This window comes from Aplysia californica, unplaced genomic scaffold (genome assembly GCF_000002075.1).
Source record: "Aplysia californica isolate F4 #8 unplaced genomic scaffold, AplCal3.0 scaffold00162, whole genome shotgun sequence".
Lineage (NCBI taxonomy): Eukaryota > Metazoa > Mollusca > Gastropoda > Aplysiida > Aplysiidae > Aplysia > Aplysia californica.
In genome coordinates this window covers 616431-634553 of record NW_004797432.1, presented here as the reverse complement: position 1 = coordinate 634553, position 18123 = coordinate 616431, and the positions used below count along the sequence as shown (strand labels likewise).

The 18123-nt window shown below is 37.3% G+C and overlaps 1 protein-coding gene across 1 annotated transcript in view; it reads right to left on the bottom strand.

Moving 5' to 3' along the window:
• Positions 1 to 11482: 11482 nt before the first annotated feature.
• LOC101852320 (RNA-binding motif, single-stranded-interacting protein 1) overlaps positions 11483 to 18123 on the bottom strand; it is a gene marked incomplete in the record, with an annotated part of 216912 nt that continues 210271 nt past the window's right edge. The window contains 3 exon segments of the mRNA XM_035969602.1: positions 11483 to 12765; positions 15528 to 15634; positions 16745 to 16825. Of these exon segments, the coding sequence (XP_035825495.1) occupies positions 15566 to 15634; positions 16745 to 16825 (150 nt within the window).

Below are 18123 nucleotides of genomic sequence, written 5' to 3'. Positions count from 1 at the left end.
GGGGGGGGAGAATTTGGAACACTGCGATTATTTAGAATCCTTGTCGACTGCTCAGAATAGGTAGAACTCTATCATATTCATCTTTTCAATACGGCATATGGCGGAGTCTTACACTAAGCAGTCAATCTGAGCGTAATGTGAGTGAGGGATAACGTGTTATATTACGAGCTGGCAAGTCGTATCATCTTACACATTTGTACCAGCCTGCTTTTGTTGTCCCTTCTCAACTAAAGGTGAAACAAGCCTAGAGTGTGGGAAAAGCTAAAATCACTCTGACTCTTGATTTTTGAATGATGAGCCACAGATTTGTTATAGGTTGACAGGGTTTACTTACTTTGCTAAACTTGTTTAAATTTTAAGTCAGCATTCTTTTTTGTCCACTTGCCAATGTTTATTTTTTATATTTCCAAGTTTCTTTCTTTTCTTATTTATTTAAAAAGCAAATCTGTGACTGTATTTTGTAAGTCAACTTGAGTTACTGTGCATTATTAGGAAGTCCTTCCAATGTCTCCCTGTTGTGGAACATGACATGCCATGTCCACTTTTGAAGGCTTTTACCTCAGGGAAATAAAAGCCCTCTGAATTTTACAGTTTTGTCCACTGTCAGTTGGGATAATATGCCTGTTAAACCATTTATCACATCGTCAAATTCTCGACAATCTTATTGACTTATTGTACAGGAGTCAGAGACGATCCTATAGTCCGTTATTATTTACTGGAATTTGAACGAAAAATCCGTTCTTTTTTTGGTTGGTTTCAACTTATATATATGTAATGTATTTTTAGATCTTTTAAAATCATGATCAGATGTCACAATACGTTTTTTTTGTTCTGACCACTTTGCCCCTTTGTGACTGAATTTCCTCAACATGTAAGCATAATGCACGGAAATTCTTGAATGCTTTTTCTATTTCTACAATTTTGTCTTTTGAAATTGTCAAAAAATGTTTGAGGAAGTGTATGTGAATACTAAATTTTGTTAGAGACAAGTTTTTGAATCAGTTCATATTCACCTACAAGTATAAAGCTAAATATCCGGAATACACTGGAAAGCGCTCTATAACTGGTCAGAAGATTCCCTGTAATTTGTTTATTGCCTCAGAACCCAGGAGAAGCCAAACATTCCAGCCTTGTGCAATATATTTAATTAAATGTCCATTCCAAACGTCTGCAAGTCAGTTCTACAGACCCAGCCATCAGCTGATGCCGTCCATGTATGCACATTCCAGTTGCGTGCTAAACAAGGGAAATAATATATTTATTCTATTTACATATTATTCATATGTATATATGTATTATGATTGCCCTCAGTTTTTACTGACTTCTGTTTGCTCAGTAGGTTTGTTGTTGTTGTTGTTGTGGTTGTGGTAATTGTTTGACAAGCGACGCCTCAAAGGAGAACTGTGGGTCATACGGTATATCACCTAACGTGAGTACAGTCGGGCTCGGATAACTCCAAACACGTCAGAGATTGACAAATCGCTGTCTTATACGGGATGCCCACTACGGATAGGATCGGCCCGATCGCCCGGCTCGATCGCCTCAAAAACAAACATGTTTGTTTTCAGTTTCAGGCGATCGAGTCAGGCGATCGGCCCGATCCAGCCGTAGTGGGCACCCCGTATTAGAATTACAAAATTTTATCTGACATTTTTGGCCATTTTGAGTCACTAAGATCATGAGGTCAGAAACCAATTGTTCTATCTGCCCTATCAAAATTTTGAAAGATTATTTGAAGTCTTAGTCAAGATCCTCAAAGAATTGCCTTTGAAAAAGCTTGACATATTGTGAAACTCAAAATTTTTTACTTCAAATTTCTCAAAACAAGACACTGGGCAGATAGAACTTTGTAATTCAGTGTCTCAAAATGTGTTTGACACATCCATAATTCGGGTTAAACGATAATGAAAAATTAAAGAGAGGTATCAGTTGGGGAATGGCAAACTGTGTGAGCTCTCAGCGATTTTGAGTTTTCCTTGTCAAGTCTGTGTTATCTGTGCCCGACTGTGCATGTAGTTTCTTTTCACTGATTTAGTTTAAAAGAACCTTTTGGATACCTCAAAAAGTTAGCTTTATCACCAAGTCTTTTTGTGTTGGTTTGGTAACAGTGTTTCCAGTGAATGCACTGTATGCTTCCCAGGAATTTGCGATTGGGTCAGAATGATATCAGGTTTGCTGGGGTATTGATATAGATGTAAAGCGCAAAGAGCTTGCTGTTGAGCGGGAATTTGCGCTATGCAATTTATGCGATCTATTACTATTACTATTATTATGACAGTTAATGTCTTTGTTTGGAAAAGCCCCCCCCCCCCCCCCCTCCCCCATAGAACTAGACATTGTTTTCTCAAACCTCCATTCATCAGAGTTGATACATATTTTCATATTTGTCAAAGTACATCTTGACCCGCAGAATGTTCACAAATACTTAGTTTTTGTCCTATGTAAGCTTTGGAGTGTACTGTTTCAATCCTAACAAAGTCGTTGTGTCTCATCTGTTTAATGTCATGTATAAAATGTGTGTCTCATCTTTGAGATGTCATTAGAAGTTTGGTAAAAATCTGTTCTGAGCTTGTCTATGAACAGTAAGTCCATGTGTCACTTTCATACATTATATTTGTCATGTGTCACTCGTATGTTTCACTGCTGTAATATGTCACCATCGTGTTTCACTGTCATGTTCCAGTACTGTGTTACACTATCCTATGTCACTGTCATGTGTTACTGCTATCTTTCACTGTCATATAATATGTCACTGTCATATGAGTCATTGTCCTGTGCCACTATCAAGTAGCATTGTCTTGTGTCATCTTTACTTGTACAATGGAGATGTCCATTGGAGGTTCAGAAGTACCTGGACTATACAGAGACCTCTATTTATATTATTATCTTGAGAAATGCATTTTTTTCTTATTCCGTCCAAATATAAAAGTTCTATTGCATTGAATTTGTAACTTCCAACCTTAGTCACTGTGTGCAGATTGTGAAAGAGTGACTTAATGACTGTTTGTGGTATTGATTATTTTGGTAGTTGACTTGATAGCAAATAGCTATTTGCTTACTGGTAAGCAGCACTTTTATATTTGCTAAAATATTGTCTCTATGTGTTTGTTGATTTCTGTTCACTTTTCAGTGAATGGTGTTGTTGTACTCATTAATTAGTGAATAGCTAGCTCTATTTGCTTTTTATTAGGAATTGGTATTTAATTTGCAAAGTGTTTTAATGACATTTTGCTCGAAAGTGAATCTATGATTGCCTGAATGAAGACTGTTGTTGCTTTGTGGAATAAATGTTTTGGTGAGACAGAGGGTGCTGTGACCTGTGGATAAGAGTGAGAACCTGTTTTCACTTTTGTTCAGAAGCATAGAAGTTTTGCCTCAGGGAAGTACCTGTGTTTGCCAAGAAATGATATGTGGTGGGTTGAGATTAAAACTAAGTTGTATGCCGATGGGCCATCAGCTTTTTTTTTGAGAGGGAAAAGCTGTGTGCCTGTGAGCAAATAGCTGTTTAGAAATGTGCAAGCGAGTCTTTTGAACCGTTTTCCTTTTGTGTTAATATCTTCTCCACTACCTGAGAATAAAGTTTTCATGAAAAGATTAACTGATTCTGTGCAGTGAAATGTTTGTGAGTGTTGGTATTAAACATTCAGATTATCACTTTCAAGTCAAAAGTGAGTGGTTGGAGGGTGCCACTGTTACTGTTAGGTCTTACTACTTTAATTTCCCTTTGTTGTTTCTGTCTGTCTTACTTTTTCCCAGTACTAATTGACCATTACTCAAATTACTGTGTCAATATGCTGCTTACTCAAAAATAATTTTGTAAAAATTGTCCTTTTGAGTTTGGGACGACTCATTAAAATAACGGTACTATACTATAATAACTACAGTTGAAACTGCTGTTTACAGCAGCCTTTAGGCTGCCTGACCAAGACTGTGCACCGGAGCTTTGTTATCACATGAAGGAGACCTGAGTTTGATTCCTGAGTCAGGAGAATATTTATCAAGAATTTCGGTCTTTTTGTTCTGCTAGGCATATCCCCTTCAGCCTAGGTTGGCTCTGACAGGCAAGGTTGGAAGCCCGCCTCCCAAATGATCGAAATTTTGTCAATGTGGACGTGAAATCACCTACAAACAAGGCTGAGCAAATCACTGCTTCCCTCCTCGTTTTAAAAAAATATTATAATCACACTGTCCAAAATGTTAACCTGTTTGACAACCATTTTTCTCCTCAACAGTGGGTGGCAGTCTTGGAAAATTTTAACTTTACATATCCTATATATTTATGGTTAAGGTCAATAACCCCAGTGGACTCTCCTTCTGTCTCTGTCATCAGTTTATCTTTTTTCCTTAACAATACCCAGCTGCGTCTAGTTTCTCCTCTTTACCCAAACCCCATATAAATGTGATTTACGTAAAAAAGATAAGTATGGACACATCTTCTCTTAGGTGCTGACAAGTTTAGCATCTGTTTCCAGGAGTGGGTGGTTGGAGGGCACCATTGGTATGCTCTACTTCTTTTAATATCTTTCTTTGTTTTGATAACTGTTTTAGGGAGCTTGCAACTGCGGAAGGTCATATATGAGCGCTCGGGACACATGAAACATTTTCAGTTTAGTAGGAATTAATTTTTGAATTTGTCCAGTTGGTGGCAGAACCTACTCTTATCAATTTTGGATCACCAAGGGATCTTTAAGATGCGCAACTTGCTCACGAGACCTCCGAGATTTTTCACCCTTATCCGAGAAGTCTAGGTGTTAAATCTTACCTACCTTAAGTTCAGGGGTGTGGCTGAAAGACAGCAGTAAGATAGAGCCAAGGAGTAGCAGTAGAAAGGCTGCAGAAAGAGTCAGGAGCCCAGAGGAGAAGGCAAATGGAGGTGAGGGTGTGGGTAGAAAGTGGAGACGAAAGCAAACAACAGAACATGGTTAGAGAGCAGGAAAGGAGGTGAAAGGAGAAAATTTTCCGTCGCTGTTAGGTTTCAAACTCGGTACCTATTGAATGAGAGGCGAACTCCGAAACCTCTTGACTACGAAAGCCCCCTTTCATTTCTTTCCCATTGCTGTTTTTGTCTGTCTGTCTCTGTTCTTTTCTGCACTATATGATCATTATTGTGTCGATGTGCTCCTCTTTGCTCAAATTGTGTCCAGGAAGAAAAAAGCAACTGGATGGAGAGGTGTAGAAACTCCCCAAACTGCTACAAGACATTTGAAACAGGGTCTCTCAGATTACTTTTTGGGTCTTAAATATAAATGTAGGTGTTTTTACATCCCTATCAACACAATTTAGAGCATCTAGGAGATAGTCTTCCGACCCTACCTCTCAAAGCCAACCTGGGCTGAGAGGGATACAACATCTCAGTAGAAAGAACAAGACACTCAATAAAATTCACTTTCACCTGAAGGAGACCCAAGTTTTTTTCCCAAGTTGGAAGAAATTTTTATTGAGTATCTCGGCCTTTCTGCTGAGATGGTGTACCGCTCTCAGCCTGCATCGGCTCTGACAGACAGGTTCTGAAGCCTGCCTCTCATATGATCTAAACTGTGTTGAAGGGCCGTTAAAAAAACCCGCCTACATTTAGTTCCTCACAAGATGAGGGGATGGCTAAACAATGAAACTCCAACACATTCTGTGTCAAAGGACTTGCTACAACATTTATTTCTGTGAACAAAGACAGAATCAAAATCAAAACGAAATGAAAAAAAAAAAGATCTGCCCCTCCTTCCCTCAGTAATTATGGCAAGAAATTTGAAAAAAAAAAAATCAAAGAAAATCCATCAAAGACAAAGATGACAAAAAAGTAAATAACCAAGACCCGTCATGCAAGTGGATGCTCCGAGTCAAATGCACACACCAAAACACCGGAAGCAGCAAATAGAACCACAAGACCCACAAATACGATATCTTCAAGGAAAACAAGTTGACGTTTGCACACACGAATGTTAATGAGTGGGAGTGAAGTGTGTACAATGATGATTTTGATGAACCACAACCGTATTGGTACATTCACAATCGAGATGAGAATTAGATGAAACATCATGTGTCTGTATGACGGGGTGTTTGTTCTCCGAGCCCTCACTCAGAGAGTCAAGTTGTTGTACTGGGGTGACTGCTAATGAGAGAATTGCTACTACCCAACAAGAAAACTGCTACTGACTGACACAGGTACTGCTACTGTACGGACACATGCTCTACTCACAACACATACATTGATCTACAGCTGCACGGGTTGAAGAGAGCCAGGGACACCACTAGAAACTGAAACATTTTCATTATCATGAAATCATGAGGAGTTGCAGTTATAGCCCCAACATCAATGCACATTTAGTCATTAAAATAATGACTTTCAATTTCAACTCCGTAAAATTTTGTGTCAGGCTGAAAAGCAAAAATTGTGATGAACTATCCAAAAGCAAATTAGAGCTAAACTTCATGTATCTAAAAATGAATCAAGTTTTTAAAAAGACAGGGGAAAGAAATATCCGGATTATCTGTACATTTATGGTCATTAGAATAACAATGACCTCCTCTCTATTTCCCCTCCATCTCTCTCTCTATCTGCCTCTCTCTCTCTCTCTTTCTGTCTCTCTCTCTCTCTGTCTGTCTGTCTCTCTTTCTGTCTCTCTCTATCTTTCTGTCTATAACAGAACCAGACAAAGGCACTTTAAAATAGCATACTAAAATCTTTTCAAGCTGAGACCATCTCGACTTCTAGCTCCTACATGCTAAGCTTTCTGTCACTCTTTCTCTCATGATTACATTTGATGATTTGTTTTCAAAGCTCTGTAATTGTTTATTCTGAATGGCAATGATTGGTCATTGTTCACTTCTGACATTGAAATGAGACAGCCAATCGTCATTATGTAATATCCCCTAATTAATGTGCTGGGAATTTTCCCTAATACAAGTATGAATAGATTCCTCAAATATCTCAACAAAGCAAGGCGCAAAGAATGCACATGTAATTTATGTCATGTACAAGTACAAGATAAGAAATGCAGTGAGTGCATAACAGTAACATATCCTTGTACAAATCCATCATCCACCAGAGAGAAAGAGGAGGGGGGGGGGGAGAGAGAGAGAGAGAGAGAGAGAGAGAGAGAGAGAGAGAGAGAGAAAGAGAGAGAGAGAGAGAGAGAAGGAGAGAGAGAGAGAGAGAGAGAGAGAGAGAAAGAGAGAGAGAGAGAGAGAAGGAGAGAGAGAGAGAGAGAGAGAGAGAGAGAGAGAAGGAGAGAGAGAGAGAGTGGGAAAGAGAGTGGGAAAGAGAGAAAGAGAGGGACCGATACAGAAAAATAGAAAGAAAGAGAGAGAGAGTGATGAGAAGACTGAAACATTATCCTGAGCTCTCAGGTTAAGCTCATTTCACCTCTATAACAGTCTTTTTTAAAGCACCAGAAACATAAATCTAGTCAATTGCTCTGCTGTGAGGTTTGAAGGTGAATCAACGTTTGACTCGCCTGAATGCAACTTACCAGCAGAATTACATAATGGATTTGATTTCAGAAGATTTGATCAAGTGGAGCACTGAGTGGCAACCATGGATGAAAAGACAAAACATCTTCAGAGGTCATTTCATGAAGTTTATGTACAATCCGGTGGGGAAAAGGGGCTAAGGAGTTAGTTTAATGGGTGAGGGGTGTCACTTGCAAAAAATCATTAAAAATTAAAACATTATAGCCATGAAGAGATTTACAGCATTTGACACCCAGCTCTAACTGAAGTGCTCAGAGATTCCTGATTCTGCAAACTATAATTTATAAAAGAAAAAACAACAACATTAAATCTCTCAAATTGACAACTTTGCTCATCTTGTAACTCGGAGACACTTAACAGTTTAAAAAGACATCTTTAAAATTTGAAATCAATTCATTGAATGAAAACCCATATCGTTATGGTCAGTTTCACATTCACTGAGGTTGACAGGCATTACAGTCAGAATGACCTAGTGAAAAATGAAGGGCACGAATGGAAGAGGAAGGAAAAAAAAGTCTAAACAATATTGCTAGTGTTGTGAATAATTCCTGAATGAAAGGCTGACTTTGAATATTTTGATATTGTTTTATCAACACTCACGGCATTATCTTTTAGCCATGCTTATCTAGCTGACCAACCAGATGGTAGAAGTCATACTCCTCTGAACATCGCAATCAAATACTTAAAAATGTCATTCTTTTTCTCTTAATTCAGTTGATTTTCCCCTTTAAAATATAGTGCTAAAGTACAATCAATTAAAGAGAGGCTAAATTTTGATGGTTGGCAATCACTGGTCAGCTCAGTGAGGCGTCAATAACCTCACGCTCTCAGACAAGTCCACAGAAGTGTGTGAGATCTACCTGACTCCCCCTTGACAAGCAACAAAATTCTTGATCCACTTGAATCTTGGAGCCAACAGAGGAAATTGTCTTTTGACAGAACTTAATCAACTTTGAGCGAATGTTTCTAACACACAAGTTGCAAGTAAGACAAAGACATGAATATTTCAGGCACGAAGGGAAAATAATATAACTTCTATGCCTACTCCAAACAACATTATGCAGCAGGTATATTAAAACTATTCCAGCGGAAAGCTTCGACATACAGTTCATAATGAAATTCTTCCTTCGGTGACAGGCGAAAGTCGATTCAAGTGTAGGGGGATCGTGAGTGGAAATATCTCTGATGAATATAACACCCACTTTGAATAAGAATAATTATGGGAAAACAAAAGTATATATTTGGTTTCAGGTACTTCTAATCCTTCATTCAAAGAAGAATCCACAGTTAGCCAATGAATTCGTTTTAAGAAAGAGAGCTTAATTTATGGCAGAAACCCCCAATAAATGAAAACGTTTCGCCACAAACTAGCTGAAGACTGACGGGCTGTTGCATAGAAGCAACATCCGATGTGTAACACAATGGAATTTGACAAAAGAGAAAAAGTGCAGCCCTTCTAATACTGTGATTTTGCATATTCATTTTCTTGGAAAGTTTAATTGTATACTGTGTGAAACCTGGAACTAAATCAAGCACATAATTTTAAAACGTTTTCATATACGAGTGAAATATTCAATATAACTTTAAAGACGGTCTATCACAGAAGAGAGACAAATAATTACAAACAAATTGTGTAAGGCATCAAATAAGGTATCTACAGCTACAAGGCTTGCAGTACCACAAATATTGCTCGATTTTTAAAGTGATGAGTATCAATGCCTGGGGTTCAAACAACCACAAGCCACACGAGTTCTGAAAGATGTAAGAGTCAAAAAATGCTAAAATGGGTGTAAATATCATGCGCAATTTGTGTTGAGAAGAATAATACAGAACTTCATGAACTTTTCAACACAGTTAAAAAGAAGTGTCATTTCAATGAATGTGAAGGGAGAAGAAACACAAATCACTGTAAGCAGACCACTAGGAAGTAAAGCACTGACTGAAGTCCTCAAGTATGGAAGTATTCACGCACACAAAACATCGGACCTGAACAAGACTTCTGGGTACAATCTACAATCAATGCAGACAATGCAAAATCAGGAGCAAAATATAAAGAATTGAACAACAGACCAACCACCAAAACAACATCAATACAATACAAGGCTGAAAATAATGTTTCAGTTATGATGAGATGTGTAAGAGAAATGAGGACCTCTCCTATGGAACTTACTCAAAATGAACAGAGCACAATTAGCTCTGGAAACCAAGATGGTTTTCCTTCGTAGTTCATCAGAAAGCCAAAAGCTATAATTAGAATTCAGAAACAAACCCAAATCTTTTTCTGAACGCCAAGCATCTGAGTGCAATACTCAATATTTAATCATGAAAACTTCCGAAGTCAAAATATGTCCTCCTAAAACAAAGACTGATTATTCCATACATTTTCCTGCTCAGACTTAGTGCTGGGAATGCATTCAAGAAATTTGTAAATAATTCTGTTCTTGCTTATAATGAAAATGCGTCAACTCTCCTCTTCAGTACCCTTCATGAAGTTTCCTTTCGGTATCACTTTACTCATTTGCTGGTATCTGCTTGGTTTTGCTTTATGTGGATATAAAAACCTTCATAGAGGAGATCCAGGCAGTCAAAGTAAGTCCATGAGTCACCAAGTTTTGACCACAAGTTCAATTTGAACCACATAAGAATACATGTTGATGTAGCCTTGTGAAGGCATAATTACACTTCATAACTTTACATTTTTCCTTGTTCATTTATCACTACAGTAAACTAGCTGTTAGAAAATACAGTTCAGTTGTGTTCATGACACCGTGATACAGACCAAGCTGAGAGGAACACGTCATACACATTGCACAACAACATTGTCCATATCAGCATTGGCATACAGGGAGGACATTAAATCTATTCTTTTTTTAAAATTTTCTACAAAATATGAGAATCTGATTTGTACCATTTAGTCAAACTTGCAATCTCTGTCTGTATGTCTGTCTGCCTGTCTCTTTATCTCTCTCTCTCTCTCTGTCTGTCTCTTGCTCTCTCTTTCTCTCCCTGTAAGTCTATTGCGCTCTCAATCACTCACTTCCCCCTCCCCCCTCTATATATTTCTCTCTCTCTCTCTCTCTCTCTCTCTCTCTCTCTCTCTCTCTCTCTCTCTCACACACACACACACACACACACACACACACACACACACACATACACACACAAAGAAACACACAAACATAAATTTGCACATGTACACATTCTCCAGTTGCATCACTCACACATATACATATAAACATACTAAACACATACAAAACACAACATAATCCATGATATTGAAACTCGCAAAAAGTGATGCAAAAATGACATGAGCTACATGAGATGAAATTCAGGGCTATCATATTGTCAATTTGCATTCAGTCGTAATAAAGTTTCAATCAAAAAGTGGCCAAAGTCAGTATAAAAATAAATTCAGGAAGATCTGAAGTAAAATTAACGGCAATAAAATTGATGATAAAAAAAAAGAAAAATCTGGTTCTCACTGTACAAATGACAAAATGAAGAAAAAAATCAATGAACAATTAGAATCAAGGTAAAGGCACAATTGGACTCTCACTCATCTACTCATGAAAAAATTGAGAGATGAAAATGTACATTAAAAGACTAGTCATAACACGTCCTCCATTGTACAAAGCAGAAACAAATACAAGAAGTGTAAGTCTGTACAAAGCAAAAATAGTTTTACCATCAAACTTTGTGTCTTTATCTCAGAGAAAAATTACAGTTGGTAAAACAATTGAGATTCTCTGACAAAAAAGGTGTCTCTCTCTCCGCAGGATGTAACTGTCAGTCAAAGGTGAGAGTCTCTCATGCTGCGGGTCTAATACCAGTGTCTGTGGCATAGTGGTTAGCCTAGCCTCTACACCCTGCATGTAAAATGTATTTCTGTCTTTCTTCTGGGATGCATCCCTAACTGTAGCCTGCTTCCTCAATGAACTAAATGGAGATAAAGTATTCACCCTCAATTTTTTCAGGCACAGTGCGAAGAAACAATCAGTCTACATTATATTGGACCTTTCTTCATATCCAAATGAGTCATAGTGAGGAAAAACTCTTAGTACTGGGCATTACTAGTCCATCAAGAAGGCACAGTTGTTATTATGGGAGCTTTTCTATGTCAATGGATTCAAACTAGTTTCTATTTCATTAGAAAATGTTATCATGATTTATTCATATGGTATTTAGTGAATGTTTCTCATAAGTACGAACAGAAGACGTAAAGATTCTCTTTCCAGTATTTCAAACAGGAAAATATTATAACAAAAACATGTCCATTCAAGTTAATTTGAAAAGAAAAAGTTGTTTGCTTGAAAAAGGCTACTAGTTATAATGAGTCTGATTTAAAATTAGTGGAAAGAGTAATTTTGGTAAAATTGAGGTCAAGGTTCTTTAAAAAAGTAACTGCTTGAAACATGAAATCTAAAAGAAAAAAAAATTCATTTCATTCTTCAAAATAAATACAAGAAAAATATTAAGGTGCTTGTAAATGCAAGTGAATTCTGAAAATGAAAACTTTATTCGGAATAAAACACTCTCACTCCATTGTGTCTGTCCTATTGCATGAAATATTTAATATTTTCACCACAACAAATACCTATTTTTAAGTCAGAAACTTACAAACATAAAAAAACCCTGTCTTTCAGTTAGAAGTCATATTTTGAATCCTTTGCATAACATCATAGATAAAGCGCTGACCAATCTGTTTACAAGCCCTAAGATGTTGTACAAAACAACTCACTTCAAAGTTAACTTATAGAAACCCCCAAATGAAAAAAGTGAAAACACACCAGGGCTACACATAACATCAAAATATTTTCTTTAACTATCTTTTGAAAACTGAACATTAAAAATACCAATGGCTAAAAACAGCTAATCTGTTCACCGAGACCAAGCAGAAGCAAAATCCTTCTTCAGGGTGAAGTGAAGAGAAAACTGTTGGCCACTCTAGAAATAATTAATTATCTCAATCTTAAAATACATGAGGCTTGACAAAGAAAAAACTATGCACAAAGACAAAGTGTATGTTGACCGTTGCATGATGTCCAGTGCCTGACATCATATGGGAGGGGAGGGATGGGTGGAGGTGTTTCCCTGGCTTTCGGGAATGCTGCTTCAAATCTATCAAGCCCTATTTGGTCTGACCCCTCTAAGAGGAGAAACAGGGGGAGATAAGCCACCACTGTCCTCCTTTCTGAAGGCCAAACATCCACTCCAGGGGGAAAAACAAAAAGTCTCTGATGTCAACGATTGGACGGCTTGATAGTCACATGACATCCAAGGATGAGCTGAAGTGGAATTCTGAAAACATGTGGAAACAAACCATGATTTCAAGACAGTAGGTCAATATTGAAAGCTGTTGGGGCTGATACTTGCCAGTGATACACTGTATTTCAAGCCAATGTACAGCAAAAGAGAACCCCTTTTGCAGATAGAAAGTCTCTAATTACAACAAATGTGTCTTTTAAAAGATGTAACTATTCAAACAAAAGTGGATAATTTTACTTGTTATCTAAGAGCAAAGAAAGGAAAGACATGAAACTCTGATTGTCCGCAAGTTACTCTCACAAAGTAGTCTTAAATTCTGTAGTCATTTATACATGTAAACTGACATTTTCCAATATTATTCTTATCTGAGGTATGTCTTAGACATGTGAGCTGCACAAATCCATAGACATGTGAGCTGCACAAATCCTAAGGTTGTAGCTACATACAAAAGTGTAAAGCTCTCTTACCACTACCGTAATGTAATTTGCTATTGTTACGAGATTTAAGCCTCACACATCCATTAGATGAAAGGTGGCATGAATTTCCAAAATCTTTGCTTGCTGCAATTTCCTCTTTGAATTAAGTAATCAATAAAAAGATACAGACAGTAAATGTAGATGGAGAAAGAGTTTTTAAAACGCGAGAAAAAGAGACAAAGATAGATGCGATGAATGGAAAAGGTGAAAGAGTACAAGTAAGAGTTGGAGATTGAGGTAAAAATAAAAATTATCTTATCTTTACTTTGAATAACCATGTACATGATTGAGCATCTTTGGTTGTTTGCTCCTTGCTTGTACAGAAAAGATGCAGATCAAAACCTATATACAGAAAGAATTTTTGTTGAATATTTCCCTCTTTCTGCTTTGAAAGACTATCATACACAGCATGAACTAGGCCTGAAAGACAGGGTCAAAGCAACCAGCCTCTGAAGCAATTTGAATAGTTTCAATGGGGCACAAGAACACGTAGATATCTATACGGTTAAAGGACTCTTTCCTGATCAACAGAGACTTCAGTAAGTGAAAGTGTATATCCGCAAGCTATTCAAATACTTTAAGCCCAGAAAGCAAAATTTTTAAAGGAGATAGAAAAAACTGTTTAATTCTTTTAACAACTGAAGCTACTTTAAGTATCTTATTCTTTCTTTTCTTTCAACATTTGGAATTCGAATTTTGACAAAATATTTCTTGAGCATATTATGTAACCGATTCAATTTATTAACCCGCCTAGTATTGACAGCATGTTCTATTGGCGATAAGTTTCATTCATTGCTGAATTAATCGGCTGCTGAGTTGCTATTTTCGTTCATCTATCTCATTTTTTAAAATATTGCCGAACATTTCAGCTCCTTCACAAATGATCTCTTCTTCCTATTGACAGTCTACTTTCTGAAAATGTACATTACTCATTATGTTTATGGCCTTTATTTGCTGGGTTTTCAGTTCTCAAGCAATTTCCAACATCGTTATCGTCATTCCCTAGCTACGAAAACACTTTGCATCTTTCCCTATCCTGGACCAACCTCTTGATATTATTCCGTGTATTGTCCGGATTAATACAGTGAAATCATATAGTTTCCCCTGACACCACAGACTATTTGCGAGGCGCTGACAAAATGAGTTACTTCTCGAAATCCACAAATGCAGATATTCGCCAAATAATCGACACTAGGGTCAAATTAGTAGATTATCAATTGATGCCATATTTGGGGGGGGGGGGGGGGGGAGGAAGAAAGTGTTTTATGGCACTCGCAGCTGCATAAGATCATAATATGAGCGCGCCGGACACATTAAACATTTTGAATTGGTAGGAAATTTGGAATTTTGCGCGAGTGGCGGTCGAAGCCTACTCTTATCGATTTTAGACCACCAAGGGATTTTTAACAGGCGCAACTTGCACATGGGATCTCAGAGATTTTTCACCCTCGTCCAAGAAGGCTAGGTGTAGATCTTTCCTACCAAAAGATCAGGGGTGTGGCTGAAAGACAGCAGTAAGAAAGGGTCACGCAGAAGCAGTAGAAAGGCTGCAGAAAGAGTCAGGAGCCCAGAGGAGGGGGAAAAAGAGGTGAAGAGGTGGGGGTAGAAAGTGGAGACGAAAACAGATAACAGAACTTTGCTAGAGAGCAGAAAAGGAGGCAAAAGGAGACAATTTTAGAAAAGAGAATTTTTCCGTTGCTACCAGGGTTCGAACCCAGGACCTTTGAATGAGAGGTGAACACCTTAACCTCTAGGCCAAGAGAGCCTCCTTGCAATATTCTTTAAGTATATCATGCCTTTTAATATTTCATACTTATTAAGTGTAAAAACTTCACCTATAAGTCGTGTGATGTATCTGACATGTTTGGAATGCTTGGAGGATTAAGAAATTAAAATTTTTTTAAAATTCAAAACTTTCGGTTTTATACATCTGAATAGCTGGGTGGCAATTGACCATGATTATACCGTCAATCAACTTAGGCATACAAGATTTGACTAAACAACCTAGCAGGGCGGACATGATAAAAGTTGTTTCCATGCAATAAACCTATTTAAAAACCTATGAGGCAAGATCTCCAATTCAATGTCAATGGAAATTTCCGTTTGAAATGGGGTTTGTTTTAGTAAGAATTTTACAGCACTTGCAACACAATTATGTCATATAAACGCAGAAGATTAGAAGTGATAACAAACACTAAAAAGAAGGATGAGCTAAAAGGATGATAGAAGTTTGATAGTAAAGAAGGAGCAAATCAAACCGAAGACCTAAAAACCACACATGATAAACTGAGCAAATGGCACAATCTCGCACCAACTCACCTCACCAACATGAAGAAAAGCTACGACTAGACATGACTTTATTTGGGTAGTGAGGGGTAGCCAGTGTAGTGGTGATGCGTCCTGTCATCTACCAGACCTGTATGATCCTGAAAATGAGGTCAAAAATCATTTTATACAAATAATAATAATAATAATAATAATAATAATAATAATAATAATAATAATAATAATAATAATAATAATGGTATACAGCATTTATGTAATGCTCAACCCTGAAAAAGTACAGGCAGTGAGCCCTTACAATACTACAGTAACACATAAATAGTTGGCCTACATTGCATTCTGACTACACCTCTTCCTCACTCGACAGTTACTTTTATTGCTGTTGCTTCACAAACATTTTTTTCACAGAAAATCAGCATGGTAGGCTACCTTAAAAGACCACTGTTTTAAAACATGAATCTCATGCTTAAGTTTTACTAGGAGTTTTCTGGCACTTTCAACACAATTATAGGAGCCAAAAATTAGAAGTGTTATGTACAAGAGAGTAACATACACAATAAAGAAGAAGGTGAGATAAGAACTTTACTATAGATGTTTGACAGGAAAGAAGGAGCACACCACACCAGAGCACTTGCCAAACACCCCACTAAAGTCATACTGACCAAGTGGATTCAAACAGGTCAAGCCATACATTACACATTTATTTTTTTCATTACCCTTTCAGAAAAACAGTGAAAACAAAACAGTAGGTCGTTAGAGGGTGCCACTGGCAGGTCCTACTTCTTTTCTTTCCTTTAGTTGTTTTCGTTTATTTGCCCTAATTCTTCCTTGCACTATACTAGTATGAGAGTAGTGTTGATGTCCTTCTCTTAACTAAAAAGAAAATGAAACAGATGATGATATAATACTTATATCTATGGGTACACCTTTGTTGTATCGATGTGCTTCTGTATATTCAAAAGAAAATGAAACAGCTCATGATATAATATTTACACCTATGGTACACCATCATTGTGTCGGTGTGCTTCTGTTCACTCAAAACTCTATGTTCTTCTGTTTACTCAAAAAAAAAAAGAAAGATTATGATTACAATATTTACATCTATGGGTACACCACCATTGTGTCATGTTTACTCAAAAGAAAATGAAACAGATCATGATATAGAATCTATTACTTACATCTATGGGTACACCGTTATTGCATTGATGTACTTCTTGTACATGAAATGAAACAGCTCATGATATAATACTTACATCTATGGGTACACTGACGGGCTGTAGCACCGCTCCCTGTGGGCTGGCCTGGTACACTTGGGTGTAGTGGGTTGGGACATACTGAAACAAACAAGAGCAAGGATGATTCGGTCTGCCTTTCAGTATCAAGCAATTTTCAACGTAGTTCAGGTTATCTCAGGGGGCAAGATATACTACCTAATATAATATGTCTCCCTTGATTAACCTTAATTAATCCTTGATTTTTTATAGGTTCAGAATTTCCTTCACAAGGAGTTGAACAAAAGCTGCTAACAGTAGAGTGAACAAGTGTCTAACTGAGAAAACAGAAAGGAACTATTAAATAAATAAATAGAAGGCTTTGTTAGCACAGTAAAATTTTGCGATGTTTGCTGGGAAAAAAGGGGGTTTAAAACTAGGGTCTGGCAATACGGTGTAGTCCAAATAAAATTCCAATCACATTCAATTACATATATGAGAAATCACAAGTTTACCCCTCCGCCTAACAACCCCAAATTTAAAAAGTGCTCCATAAAACAGAACAAAACAGCACCAAACAACCCCCAAAACAACAACAACTGAAAAATAAACTATTACAAACAAAAAACACCCAACAACAACAAAAAACAGATAATTTTATATTAATCCTTTACCAGCACATAATTGCCTTTGAAATGTCTGTTCTTACGGGCAAAGAAAAGATTTTATCAGCCAGAAAAAAAAAATGATCCAGCAAGTCCACCTCAAACTTGAATAGATAATAATCATAGATAATATTTGCATTGTGCAAATTCCCGCTCAACAGCAAGGTCCATGCGCTTTAGTACAATCTATTTTATTACCCCAGCAGACCTGATAGCATTCTGAAACAGTCTCAACTTCCTGCATACAGTGTGAGCTGCCATTCTGTAGGTGTTAGTTAAAACACTAACATACTGACCAGATCTTTGGCTGTTTGTGGCCGGATACCCATTCCCACCTGGGGGAAGTGAGGAAAATCTGAGTAATGTTCCTTTCCAATGACATGACATTGGGCCTAAGGTTCTAACCCCCGAACCTGCAACCTCATGATAACGAGTCCGGTAGCCTAACCACTCGGCTACTAACGTCATGAGTCTGAGTAATGCTACAAACTTACCCAGCCTTGACCTCTTGACAAAAGTCTTAAAATTAACATGAAGAAAATTTCATAAAAGTATCTTGAGTCCTATTTTTGATTCGTTGACCTTTTTTTTCCGGCTCATTTCTCTCTTGCATAAAATGCATACATGTGTTATATATACAGTATAATATGGAAGTCTTCAAAACTTTATATCCCTGTCAGATAGCGTTTGCATAATATATGTCTCAGTTTTTGTGTGTGTGTGTGAGTGAGTGTGTGTGTGTGTGTGTGTGTGTGT